Source organism: Budorcas taxicolor, chromosome 18 (assembly GCF_023091745.1).
Source record: "Budorcas taxicolor isolate Tak-1 chromosome 18, Takin1.1, whole genome shotgun sequence".
NCBI lineage: Eukaryota > Metazoa > Chordata > Mammalia > Artiodactyla > Bovidae > Budorcas > Budorcas taxicolor.
Window position 1 is genome coordinate 56,360,737 of NC_068927.1, and position 13,992 is coordinate 56,374,728.

Genomic DNA, 13,992 nt, shown 5'->3' on the forward strand with positions numbered 1-13,992 from the left:
GAAAATCCCCTGGACAGAGGAGCCTGACGGGCTATAGTCTGTGGGGTGAGCACACATAAAGATAGAAGATAGAAGAGTCTTTTCGCACCAGGCACTGGGCTAGGCACTTAGGGTACAGCAGTGGGCAAATCGAAGTCTCTGCTCTCCTGGAGCTTCCATTCTAGTCTGGACGCCAGATGGACATGTATGTAGAGCAGCGCTTTCCTAGAGCCCTTTCTGTGATGATGGAAACGTGCTAAACCTGGGCAGTCCGATACGGTAGCCAACAGCTCTTGATCACTGGAGGTGTAGTTGATGCGACTTCAGAATTTTAAAATTGAATTAAAATTGGAGCTCAAATAGCCACCGCTGTGGACAACACTAGAAAATTCCATCCTTACAGAGAGGTACAAGGGCATTGGCAGCCTCGCGTGGCTTTGCCTGGCTCACACACCAAATGTGTGCTTACCCTACTGCTGAGGGCAAGCAACCTCATGGGGAGAGAAAGGAACTGCATTTCTTAAAAAGATATAAAGAAACACAGCTTCTCCTCCCAGTCAGTTCTGGAAGCCTAGCCCATGAGAGAGGTTCAATTTCTCAGTCACATTAGAAGGGCCAAAAAGGAAACATCAAGTCCCCATTCCCTAAAGGAAGCATTATTTTTCATTTTTTTTTCCAGATCAATTAAACCATGTATGCACACACCTCTTTATACATTCCTCACTAAAAGTACACACTGTTCTCTTGCTTTGGCCGTGGAGGAAAGCCTCTTTGCATTTTTTTCCCTATTAACTAAATCTTAGCTCTTAGGTCCAGGGACTGGCACCCAGAATGCTGGTCTTGAACCAGTATGAATTCATTCATTTGGCTCCTTTTTTTTTTTCAAATTTAAAAAAATATTTATTTATTTTTGTCTTTAAGGCATATGGGATCGTAGTTCCCCAGCCAGGGATTGAACCCATATCCCCTGCATTGGAAGAAGGGTTCTTAACCACTACACCACCGGTTGTTATTCAGTTGCTCAGTCGTGTCCCACTCTGTGACCTCATGAACACACCAGGTTTCCTTGTCCTTCACCATCTCCTGGAGTTTACTCAAACTCATGTCCACAAAGCTGGTGATGCCATCCAACCATTTCATCCTCTGCCGCCCTCTTCTCCTTTTGCCTTCAATCTTTCCCAGCATCCGTGTCTTTTGCAATGAGTTGGCTCTTTGCATCAGGTGGCCAAAGTATTGGAGCTGCAACTTCAGCATCAGTCCTTCCAGTGAATATTCAGGGTTGATTTCCTTTAAAATTGATTGGTTTGATCTCCTTGCAGTCCAAGGGACTCTCAAGAGTCTTCTCCAGCACCACAGTTTGAAAGTACCGGTTTCTCGGCATTCAGCCTTTTTTATGGTCCAGCTCTCACATTCGTAGTGACTACTGGAAAAACCACAGCTTTGACTATACAGACCTTTCAAGCCCCTGTGCTACAACAAGGCTGTGATACATGAAGGAGGAATTTGAACTAACATTAAATACAATTCGGGACTTCCCTGGTGGTCCAGTGGTTAAGACTCTGTGCTTCCATTGCAGCGGGTGTGGGTTTGATCCCGGGTTGGGGAACTAAGATCCCACACGCTGCAGTGACCAAAAATAAATAAATAAATACAATTTAAAGTTCCATCCCTCTGTTGTACTGGTCACATAAGTGCTCCAGAGCCACAGGGTGCTGGTGGCAACCATGTTGGACAGTGCAGATGGGACATTTCCAGCATCCCAGAATGTTCTTTTGGACAGTGTTGGACTAGACAAGACAGATTCCTCTTTCTAAGAACTAGTCCAGTGTCTACAGTTAAGATGACCAAAATTTCACCCCAGGAAATAACGGTGGAACTCTATTCTATCTAGGATACCGGGACTAGATTTTTAATTTTTTCTCCTTAAGACACCCTGGACATCTTCATAGGTCAGATCGAGAGCAGTTATCTTATGTCACAGGATAGTTACACGGTGTGTCATCCCCAGAAGTTTGCATTCCTTTATCATTCTTTCATTTATCCCACAAATATAACCGCCACCTTGTTTGTGTCAGGAACTGCTGGGTCACAGCCTGGAATGTGATGGGTCTTGGACTCTATCCTAGAGGGTCTGCGGTCTGGTGGGAGAGGCTGAGATTAATCAGATCATCACAGAAGTAAACGTAAAATAGCAGCAGGTAGGAAGGAAGTGATGTGCGGCAAGTGCCACAACATATTATTCATCTCTGAGAACTACTAACTCAGAATCTGTGCTTGTCTTCCCACCGAATTGTAGAAATCAGGGCCTAGAGGGAGAACCCAAGCAAATTAAGACACATGTCTGGGCCTGCGTTTCCTGGTGTGAATAACGGAGATGATGGTTTCTACCTCACAGGAATGTTGACAGAATTGAGTTATTATAGTAGCTAGACGAATGCGTGGCACAACAGAAGTCATCATCAAGATTATTAGTATTGGTATGATTCTCCTTTCTGAGCTTCAGCCTTCCTCTTTAAAATGGAGGAGTAGGGAACTTCCCTGCTGGTCTAGTGACTAGGACTCCAGGCTCCGATGCAGGGGGCGCAGGTCAGGGAACTAGATCCAACTAAGTCCCAGCGCAGGATGAGGATTGAGGGCAGGAGGAGAAGAAGGTGACAGAATGAGATGGTTGGATGGCATCATCGAATCAATGGACATGAGTTTGAGCAAACTCTGGGAGATGGTGAAGGACAGGGAAGCCTGGTGTCCTGCAGTCCATGGGGTTGCAAAGGGTCAGATACAACTGAGCGACAACAACAAAGACCCAGAGCAGTCTAATAAATAAATATTTAAATAAATACAATTTTAAAATAAATAAAACAGAGGCGTATGCAGGACCTTCTTTTGGAAGGTTCCAGTAGGGACTGAACAAGTAGTTATTAACACTCACAGCTAACATTTCTCCAGCACTTCCTTTGCTCCCAGGGCTATCTGTGCGACAACCTTGGAAGGGAGAGTGTTGCTGCTGTCCCCATTGGGCAGATGTTTAAACTGAGGCACAGAAAGGTGCAGTGGCTTTCTGAGGAGTTCACCACCAGTTAGGATCTGGAGCAGTTGGAGGTTAGGAGTTAGCGGGGCTCTGGGTTGGACATCTGGGTGGGACTGACTCTGCCTTTCATGCCCCTGCCCGCAGGAAGCTGGACGCCTTCATCTATGATGCGGCTGTGCTCAACTACATGGCCCGCAAAGATGAGGGCTGCAAGCTCGTCACCATCGGCTCGGGCAAGGTCTTTGCCACCACGGGCTATGGCATCGCCTTGCACAAGGGTTCCCGCTGGAAGCGGCCCATTGACCTGGCACTGCTGCAGTTCCTGGGGGATGGTGCGGCTGCACGCAGAGATGCCTGGGGAGGGGGCGGGGGAGGGAAAGTGGAGGAGGGGAGGCAAAGACCCCTGGGTCCTGGGGAAGGGTGGGGGGGGAGGGTCTGAGGACCTAGACTTTCATATCAGAGAAGATGATCCTCAGAGGGTGCCCACGGAAGGTGACAGCCCACCCGCCTATCCCCAGATGAGATCGAGATGCTGGAACGGCTGTGGCTCTCGGGAATCTGCCACAATGACAAGATCGAGGTGATGAGCAGCAAGCTGGACATCGACAACATGGCGGGCGTCTTCTACATGCTCCTGGTGGCCATGGGCCTCTCCCTGCTGGTCTTCGCCTGGGAGCACCTGGTGTACTGGCGCCTGCGGCATTGCCTGGGGCCCACCCACCGCATGGATTTCCTGCTGGCCTTCTCCAGGGTACGGGGGAGAGAGGGGGGCGGAAGGGGGAGAGAAAGGAAGAAACTGGCAGGCATGGCGAGAAGTGGAAGGCAGCTGGGGAGGTCGGGTGCGGGAGAGGAGGGAGTGTCGGAGGGAAGGCAGGTGGTCCCCAGCATCCCGCGCTGACCCGGCTCCTCCCGCGGCTCCTACAGGGCATGTACAGTTGCTGCAGCGCAGAGGCTGCGCCGCCGCCCGCCAAACCCCCGCCGCCGCCGCAGCCGCTGCCCAGCCCCGCATACCCGGCGGCGAGGCCCCCGCCCGGCCCAGCGCCCTTCGTGCCGCGCGAGCGCGCAGCCGTGGATCGCTGGCGCCGCGCCAAAGGTGCGGGGCCGCCCGGCGGCGCGGGCTTGGCCGACGGCTTCCACCGCTATTACGGCCCCATCGAGCCGCAGGGCCTGGGCGTGGGCGAGGCGCGCGCGGCGCCCCGGGGTGCGACTGGGCGCCCGCTGTCTCCGCCGACCACGCAGCCGCCACAGAAGCCGCCGCCCTCCTACTTCGCCATCGTGCGCGACAAGGAGCCGGCCGAGCCCCCCGCCGGCGCCTTCCCCGGCTTCCCGTCGCCACCTGCGCCCCCTGCCGCCGCGGCCACAGCCGTCGGGCCGCCGCTCTGCCGCCTGGCCTTCGAGGACGAGAGCCCTCCGGCGCCCACGCGCTGGCCGCGCTCGGACCCCGAGAGCCAGCCTCTGCTGGGTCCCGGCGCTGGGGGCGCGGGCGGCGCGGGGGCCGCGGGCGCTGGAGCCCAGGCCGCGCCGCCCCCGTGCCGCGCCGCGCCGCCCCCCTGCCCTTACCTTGACCTCGAGCCGTCGCCGTCGGACTCGGAGGACTCGGAGAGCCTGGGCGGCGCGTCGCTGGGCGGCCTAGAGCCCTGGTGGTTCGCCGACTTCCCCTACCCATATGCCGAGCGCCTCGGGCCGCCGCCGGGCCGCTACTGGTCGGTCGACAAGCTCGGGGGCTGGCGCGCCGGCAGCTGGGACTATCTGCCCCCGCGCAGCGGCCCCGCCGCCTGGCACTGTCGCCACTGCGCCAGCCTGGAGCTGCTGCCGCCGCCGCGCCATCTCAGCTGCTCGCACGACGGCCTGGACGGCGGCTGGTGGGCGCCGCCGCCCCCGCCCTGGGCCGCGGGGCCCCCGCACCGGCGCCGGGCCCGCTGCGGGTGCCCGCGGCCGCACCCTCACCGCCCGCGGGCCTCACACCGCGCGCCCGCCGCCGCCGCGCCGCACCACCACCGGCACCGGCGCGCCGCCGGGGGCTGGGACCTCCCGCCGCCCGCGCCCACCTCGCGATCGCTCGAGGACCTCAGCTCGTGTCCCCGCGCCGCCCCCGCGCGCAGGCTCACTGGGCCCTCCCGCCACGCGCGCCGGTGCCCGCACGCCGCTCACTGGGGGCCGCCGCTGCCCGCCGCGCCCCACCGGAGACACCGGGGCGGGGACCTGGGTACCCGCCGGGGCTCGGCGCACTTCTCCAGCCTCGAGTCCGAGGTATGACGCGGCCTGGGAGGCCCCGCCGCCCCCTTGGTCAGCGCAGGCCACAGCCCAAGGGGGCACGCGGGGTGGACAGGACCCGCGAGGGTTGGAAATGAAGAAAATGGAACTGGCCGGACCCCGCCTGGAGCAGCGTCCTGCGCCCCTCGCTATGGGGGGCACTTCAAACCGGAGGGGATTTGGTCCCTCAAATCTCACCCAGCCTGGGAGCAAGGGGGCGGGGGTCTCAGAGCCCACTGGACTTTTTTTTTTAACCCGACAAGGGCTTTTTAACGTCACCAGATGGGGCGGGAGGTGGCGGGGTCACGCCACGCCCGCGTCCCACCCCCACGCCCGGGGCCGTGGCCCCCACATCACTGTGCAGCTCCCCGGCCCCCCAGGCACGCCTCCGGGGAAGCCCGTTTTTAACCTTTCATCCATTGGGACTCGAAACTGTGAGACGCGTTCGCCAAACTGTGACCCCAGACCTTGGCCCCGCCACACAGAAACCCCTGACCCCAGACTGTGACTTCCGACCCCTGAAAATGGTCATCCGACCCCAGACTGTGACCCCTGACCCCATACTGTGACCCGAGCCCCAGACTGTGCCCCGACCAGACTGTGCCCCTCGACGTCAAACCGTGACACCCTCTTCTCCTTTTCCGCCCTCAGTAGCTTTCCCCTCTTTTGTCCTAGGACACGCCCCCAACGAAGCCCCGCCTCCACTGCCCCAGCGTTGATCCCAACCTCCATCAAGCCAAAACTTCCCATGACCAGCCCCAGGTGCCACCGGCCATATCTTCTCCAAATCCAACCCTTTCAGTAAAGACGCAGCAGACCCTCCCCACCCCGCCCCAAAACCTCCACCTCCCAGATCTCCAGCCGGGTCTGGAGCTGGGTTGTGGAAGGGAGGAGTCTGGGAGTCCACACTCACTACCAACCTCTTTTCCCTCTCTCCTGTACCACATTGCAGTGTTTGGAATAAACCATGTTTTTATGCCTCCTCAAGCCCAGTGTGAGCACCGTGTCCTTCTCTTAGTCCCCTTCAAACTTCTGTGGAGGAAACAAAGCGAGAAAAGTCCTACAGAGGAAGAGGGGGCAGAAAGAGAATTTCAGCAAGAACAGAGATCCTGGAGGGAGGTGGCTAATAAAGACCCAGAAAGAAGTGGTGAGAAAAGACCCTAAAAAGAGAAGGGCAGAGAGAATTCCCTGACGGTCAGTGGTTAGGACTTTGCCTTTCCACTGCAAGGGTTTGAACCCTGGTTGGGAAACTAAGATCCCACAAACTACCCAGCTAGGCCAAAACAGCTGGGGTGGGCTGAGAAAGGGTGGGGGCAGAAGGAGAAGAGGGGGTCAGAGAACTCACTAAAGATCTGGGATCATAACATTTTAGGATCAGTCTAGGGTACCATTCCTATGGCAACAAGCAATGAGGCTTGCTAGGTTCTTAATATCCTGTTCATGCAAGGGAGGTGAGTGTCTATTATATCCTAGGCAATTCACATATCTTGAATTCTGTTAATCTCACCAATGAGAATCTATTTCTAACATTTCATTATGCCAATTAGCCAAATCTCTGGTGTTGATGGGCAATAAAAAGAGCGGAAGCACTTGTAGTAGCTGCCTCAAGAGGGTAGACTTTCTGATTAAGTGCTTGCTGACCAGGGCTTCACCGTGAACGCCTGATTAGGCAACTGACTACCCCTGGAGGGTAGATCCAACGAACTAATTTATACATATCATCCTGCCTACCCTTAAGCATTTTGAAGTAAATTAAAGCCTTCATAACAAGGAGGAGAAAAGAAATCGGCTTTATGGATCCTCAGGGAGCAGAAACCTAGTCTCCTTGCCAGTAAAAGCTCTCATTTGCATCCACAAATAATTAATTAAGTAAGAAAGCATTGGGAGTCAAAGGTGGAATGATGGAATCCCGGTCTGGAGTGCCTGTATAGTTGATGGGGCAAACAGGCCTCCTGCAGAACTACAACTCCCAGGAGGCCTTGCCGCCGCTCTGCGGAAGAGCGCCCCAAAGTCACGGGAAGGGTATCGTTGCTTCGGATCTGCAGGCCTCGCTAGCCAAGCCAGGATGCTGTTTTCTTAGTTCTTCTTCGCCTTCTCCCCATCGCCCTCTCTAATTGGTGAACCAGGAGGTTTCCAAGGTAACCGGGCAGTAGGGCGGATCCTCCTAAGAAAGGAAAACGCAATCCAGAAGTGACGTTATTACCTCGCGCCAGCGGCGAGAGGCTCCGAAGATGGCGGCGCGCAAGGGTCGGCGGCGCACGTGTGAACCTGGGGAGTCTATGGAGACCGAATCCCAAGAAACAGGGTCTAAGGGTCAGGCTCAGGTCTACCTGCCGGGCCGGGGACCGCCGCTGCGCGAAGGAGAGGAGCTGGTCATGGACGAGGAGGCCTACGTGCTCTACCATCGAGCACAGACTGGTAGGGCTGGGCACCCGGCATCCTGGGTCCTCACGAATGAGGAGACTGGAATCTTGGGTCCTGAGGGGAGCTGATCCTGAATCTTTAACTTGAGAGGCTGTTTGAAAGAGAAATTAGGACTTAAGAGGATTGACATCACACTTAAGAGGGCCGAGAACCCTCTGTCCAATCCTAATTTTCCCATCCCTCCTTCCATTCCCAGGCGCCCCCTGTCTCAGCTTCGACATAGTCCGGGATCACCTGGGAGACAACCGGACTGAGCTTCCTCTTACTCTTTACCTGTGTGCTGGGACGCAGGCCGAGAGCGCCCAAAGCAACAGGTAAGAACTGAGGCTTTACAGGGCTAGGGGCGTCTGAGCCTCCAGCTTCCTCTTTCTCAGGACCTAGAAGTCGGGGTTTCCAGCTTCCTCCCTCCCTCCTTCCTAAGGATCCCGCCATCCGGTGCCTCATTCCTCCCACACCTCCCTCAGATTGATGATGCTTCGGATGCACAATCTGCATGGGACAAAGCCCCCACCATCCGAGGGCAGCGACGAAGAGGAGGAGGAGGACGACGAAGAGGATGAAGAAGAGCGGAAGCCTCAGCTGGAGCTGGCTATGGTGCCCCACTATGGAGGCATCAACAGAGTTCGGGTAAATGCAGCCCCAGGAGCCTGCCCTGTGTACTCTGGAGCTCACCACCCCCCACGTCCATGCCCTTCAGCTTTAAGAAGAGCTCTTGGCACATAGTTTTTTAAATTAGTTATGTGTTAATTGTGATTGTTGTCACTATGTTCTAGATGCCATGGAGATGTTTTTCTTAAAATGTTCTTTCCTCTTATGTAGAATGGTGAGAGTTACCAAACTTACTTGGTGGGGCTGATGTGAAGATAAAATGGAATAGCCAGTACCCTTATTTCAATAACTGAAATATGGTGATTTCCGGGGTCTAGAAACAGCACTTGGCAGTAACACGAGATCTATGTGTTTTCTGTTATTGCTCAGGGAGTGTCCTGGGCTGTGAGGTCACTTTTGTGATTCAGAGTTCTAGCTCCTTCTAATCAGGTCGATGTGAGAATTGAACTAGATGCTCTATGCAATAGTGCTTGGAGCAGTGCTTAGCCCATAGTTTTTGAGAAGTGTTTCCGTTGAGATATTACTATGTTTCAGATACTGTTTTAGACCTGGGGAGTTAACAGGGAACAAAGGGTCTCTGGCTCCGTGAAACTTACATGCCAGTGGGACAAGGGACGGGAAACTAAGCATATGTGTAATGTCCAAAGGTTCTAAGAGTTGCAGAGAAAAATAAAGCAAGGTAAGGGAGTTAGGGTCTTCTGGAATGGACTTGCTATTTTCTTTATTTAGTTAGTTTTTTAGCTGTAATGAGTCTTTGTTGCTGCCCTCTGGCTTTCTCTAGTTGCAACAAGCAGAGACTGCTCTTACTTTCAATGCTCCGGCTTCTCATTGGCAGTGGTGTCTCCTGTTGCAGAGCACAGGCTCTGTGGTGCAAGGGCTTCGTAGTTACATCGAGTGGACTCAGTAGTTGATGCTGTCAGGCTCTACAGCACTGGCTTAGTAGCTGTGGATCATGGGCTTAGTTGCCCTGAGGCATGTAGGATCTTTCCAGACCAGGGATCAGAACAGTGTCCCTTGCACTGCAAAGCCAGATTCCAGACCACCAGGGAAGCCCCTGGGGTTGCTAGTTTAAACAGTGTGGTCAAGGAAGCATTCACTGATAAAGTGCCCTTTGAACAGAGACCCACAGGAAGTGAGGGAGTGAAGCAAGGCTATCTGTGAGAAGAGGTTTCCCAGCAAGGGACTAACAAGTGCAAAGGTCCTGGGGCAAACTGATTGAGGAGTTTTCGGGGAAGTTGGGGAGAACACTGCTGAATGGATGAGGGGGAGAGTGACGGGGTTTGGCGGGTGGGCACGGAGGAGACAGATTGTTTAGGGCTTTGTGGGCCATTGTAAGGACTTGGTTTTTATGTGGGGAGAAACTGGGAGTCACTGGAGGGTTTAGAGCGAAGGGTGGATGAGATCTGACTTGTGTCTTAAAGGGATCCCTCTGTGTGCTGTATTGCGAATAGACTGCAGGGAGGCCAGGGCAGAAGGACAGGGAAGGAGGGGGCCAGGACAGGAATGCAGGGAAGGGTGACTTCAGCGGTAGCCTGAGTGATGACAGCAGAGCTACCGAGAGAGGGTTGGAAGTGGTGGCATTTTGGGTGGAGCCGGCGTAGTGTGAGGAAGGAGAGGCAAGCAGGCAGTGAGCCCAAGGTGGGGACCCCCCAGGGAGGGGTAGGTGGCAGTGGGCAATTGGGAACTTGGCTTTGGCCTTGGGCGTCTATAAACAGTCAGTTTGATGTGAGCCTGGAGTTGAGAGAGGTCAGTGCTAGGGGCTACTGGAAACCTTGAGGCTGAACAGGATCTCCTAGTGAGCAAAGGTATACAGGCAGAGAGATCCGGAGACTGGGGCCTGGGACCTGCCTAGACTTAAACAGTTCCAGAGACCAGGAGTCTGAACAGATTTCCGGGGGCTCAAGTCTTGGGAGTTCAGGAGTTCTGTCATCCCTCAGCCATCATCTGTACCACAGTGGGGGGAGTTGTCCTGGAGCCCAAGCTGGTCTTCAAGTTGTGAGCCCATTCTTGTGAAGGTTTCTGGGAGCTGTAGTCCCGGGCTTGGGTGGGCGGCAGCTCTGGTTCTCAGGGATGAAAGGGCTGTCGTCGTCACGCTGTGCTTCCTGTCCCGCTCACCTCCCCTCCCCTCTTCCCTGCCCTGCAGGTGTCGTGGCTGGGTGAGGAGCCGGTGGCTGGGGTGTGGTCAGAGAAGGGCCAGGTGGAAGTGTTTGCGCTGCGGCGACTCCTGCAAGTGGTGGATGACCCCCAAGCCCTGGCCACCTTCCTCCGGAATGAGCAGGCCCGCGTGAAGCCCATCTTCGCCTTCTCTGGCCACATGGGCGAGGGCTTTGCCCTTGACTGGTCCCCTCGTGTGCCTGGTGAGTCCCGCGGGTGGGTGAGAACGGGGTCTGGTGAGCCACGGCCGGCTGAGTGTGACAAGGTCGAGTCCCGACTGCTTTTTCCAGGGCGCCTGCTGACCGGTGACTGTCAGAAGAACATCCACCTCTGGACGCCAACGGATGGGGGCTCCTGGCACGTGGACCAGCGGCCATTCGTGGGCCACACACGCTCCGTGGAGGACCTGCAGTGGTCCCCGACCGAGGACACAGTAAGGAAGGGCTGGGGGTCTGGACTGGGGGAAGGAGAGGGCCAGGGGCAGGTCTAAGTGATGGCGCAGGGTGGGAGGGTCACTAAAAGAAAGGCTGGCCCACCACTGGTCCCCGGTCTCCAGGGTGGAGCGGGGGTCCACCGGGTCCCTCCGACTCTGCCCCGTCCAGGTGTTTGCCTCCTGCTCAGCTGACGCCTCCATCCGCATCTGGGACATCCGGGCAGCCCCCAGCAAGGCCTGCATGCTCACCACCGCCACTGCCCATGACGGGGACATCAACGTCATCAACTGGAGCCACCGGGAGCCCTTCCTGCTCAGCGGCGGGGACGACGGAGCCCTCAAGGTCTGGGACCTGCGGCAGTTCAAGGTACCATCCCAACCAACTCCTGGGGCGGGAAGAGCTCCCAGAGGCCACTAGGATTTGTGGGTTTTCCCTTCTGAGATGGCTTATACGCCAGAGCTGGCAAGGCCCTGCCATCAGAACTGGGATCCCATCAGGACTGGGATACTGATGAGGAAACAGTCAGGAAGGCTTGGGGCTGCTGTGGGGTCTCTCCCTCTACCATCTGGAGAGTTGACTGGAGGAACGGGGCTGGGCCGAGCAGAGACTACAACTCCCATCTGCCCGAGGGGAGCCGTGCACTGGCCGTGCTGCCCAGGGGCTCAAGGGCTCAGGGACTGTAGGTGGATTTTATAGGGTCAGCTGAGAACAGAGCTCAGCTCAGTCATGCTGGGAGCAGGCATGGAGGCCCAGAGGGACGGGAAGAGATAGGATGTGATCACCCAGCTTTGTGGTGACTCGGCAGAGCTGAGAGGAGCTCCAGGCCTCCCCCTGGACAAAGCCACGACTCCATACAGTTCTGGGCCTTCCCGGGATCGTCTTTTTACTCTCCCTCCAGTGTAATGAGCTCTACAGAATCAGCCCTGGGGAAGCTTCTTGACGTGGGTTCCAGCCCCCTTTCCCCTCCCAGGCAGGTGCATGGCCAGGTGGATCACAGGCCCAGGTTGAAACTTTGGAACCACCCCTCCAAGTTAGAGACATGCTGATCCCGCCCCCAGCAGCTGTGCTTTTAGTAAAAGGGCTTTTCTTTGCATCTGCTCTCTCTCGAGCCTGGGAGTCGTGCCTATGCCCCCGTTAATGATTTAGAATCACTGGGGAGAGCACTTAGAAAACCCAGCCTTCTGGGTGGGGGAAGTAGGGGGACGTTTTAATTTTTTTTAATTTACTTTAAATATTTGTTTTGAAGACCCAATTTTATTTATTTTGGCTGCGTGTCATGTGGGATCTTAGTTCCCAGCCAATCAGGGTTTGAACTGGCTCCCCCTGTATTGGAAGTGCAGAGTCTTAACCAGCAGGGAGTCCCCCACACCTTCCTTTTACAGGGAAGGAGGCGGAGGCAGGCCCAGCGAGGAGCAAGGATTGGGGAGTTGTGACCTGGAGCTGGGAGGGGCTTCTTTGCAGGTGAAGCCACAACTCCCAGCAGGCCCTGGGGCACTACCCCTTTATTACCAGCTGTACTCTGCCCTCCATCCCTTTCAGAGACCCTGGGTCTTTGGGGGCTGGAGGGGTGAAGGTTTAGCTGAACCCTGAGGCTGGAGAGGGATGGGGGGCTCTGCCTGGGTCACCCCTGGAGTCAGGCTGAGGGACTCAGACGCCCTGACTCCCATCTTCCCGTAGTCTGGCTCCCCAGTGGCCACCTTCAAGCAGCACGTGGCCCCTGTGACCTCCGTCGAGTGGCACCCCCAGGACAGTGGGGTCTTTGCGGCCTCGGGTGCGGACAACCAAATTACACAGTGGGACCTGGCTGTGGAGCGGGACCCTGAGGCCGGTGACGTGGAGACGGACCCGGCGCTGGCGGGCCTCCCCCAGCAGCTGCTCTTCGTGCACCAGGGCGAGACGGACCTGAAGGAGCTGCACTGGCACCCACAGTGCCCCGGGGTGCTGGTGAGCACCGCCCTGTCGGGCTTCACGGTCTTCCGCACCATCAGCGTCTGAGCTTGGCCTGGCCGAGCCTGCCTGTTCCTCCACTTACTTGGAACTGAAGTTGAAGTTCATCATTTCCCTGGACGGGACTCATTCATATCTGCTGGCCAGTGCCTCGCCAGAAGGACTTGGTTTGGCCCTTTGGCCACCATGATGGATTCTGTCTGACTTAACTGCTCTTTGCAAGGACTTGGTTTGGTCCAATGCCCCTCTTGCTAAGAGAGATGGTTTGACTTGTGGCTCTAAAAGTAAGACTCAGTTTGCTCCCCTTGATTCCTCCAACTGAAGCACTTGGGTTGACCCCTGTAAAACCACTGCCATTGCCTCCAGTGAACCCTATGACCCAAAGACTTGGGTCAACCCAGTGAGCCCCACCTGTCAGAAGAGTCCATTAGCCCATTTCCCAAATGGGCCTGGGGTGGCCTGTGTTGCTGTGGGTATTTTGTCAGCTGCAGGCCCTGGGCTTGATTCTCTGATCTCTCTGCTGCTGGTCTCCCCCAGGGAACTCAAGCGCCTTGGAGTGGCTGGACCAAATTCGAGCTGTGGGTCCCTCCAACAGAATTTGGTGTGGCCCTTGTCTTCCTGCCAGCTGGGCTGGACTGGGCGGAGCTTTCTCCCCTCCTCCCAGAGACAGGCACTGTGCAGGGGGCAAGTCAGGGGCTCTCGAGGGGCAATAAAGGGCCAGAATGGAGCCCGAACTGTGGGGGCTGGTCCTTCTGGCCGCAGTCTCATGAGGAAACAGGGAGGGTTTGGCACCTGGCTGTCCCTGGACCGCTGGGTCCAGCCCTCAGCCCATTGGCACTCTCTGGGTCTGCCTCTCCTAATTTTTTTCCATCTGGAACTCACCCCAGGTCTCGGTGGGGAAGAGTTATCTCATGTGTGCCCCCGTGTGCTGAGGCTTCACCTCGGGGGAACAAGGGAGCCCCCGTCTATCTCATCCTTCTGCCCCTGCTCTCGTCATCACTTTCTCCCCATTTCTTTGTTCCTTCGACTGTGTCCCCATCTCTCCACATCTCCTGGCCCCCAGCCTCTGTCTCTGCGCCCCCTCCCCCCTGTGTCTCTCCTCCGCCACCGCTGTCTCCTCTCCAGCCTGCTTGGGCCGCAGCCCAGCCGTCCTGCCTGGCCATC

At 56.4% G+C, this 13,992-nt stretch overlaps 2 protein-coding genes across 2 annotated transcripts in view; both read left to right on the forward strand.

Moving 5' to 3' along the window:
• GRIN2D (glutamate ionotropic receptor NMDA type subunit 2D) overlaps positions 1–5,263 on the forward strand; it is a 29,870-nt gene extending 24,607 nt beyond the window's left edge. Inside the window, exons 10-12 of the mRNA XM_052656170.1 lie at positions 3,152–3,339; positions 3,526–3,758; positions 3,932–5,263. Of these exons, the coding sequence (XP_052512130.1) occupies positions 3,152–3,339; positions 3,526–3,758; positions 3,932–5,263 (1,753 nt within the window). The remainder of the gene's footprint in view (positions 1–3,151; positions 3,340–3,525; positions 3,759–3,931) is intronic.
• Positions 5,264–7,287: 2,024 nt separating this feature from the next.
• GRWD1 (glutamate rich WD repeat containing 1) lies at positions 7,288–13,992 on the forward strand. Its single transcript, XM_052655998.1, has 7 exons — positions 7,288–7,678; positions 7,881–7,998; positions 8,149–8,311; positions 10,437–10,650; positions 10,738–10,880; positions 11,050–11,247; positions 12,559–13,992. The coding sequence occupies exons 1-7, from the start codon at positions 7,492–7,494 to the stop codon at positions 12,874–12,876; spliced, it is 1,341 nt and encodes a 446-aa protein (XP_052511958.1). The 5' UTR covers positions 7,288–7,491; the 3' UTR covers positions 12,877–13,992.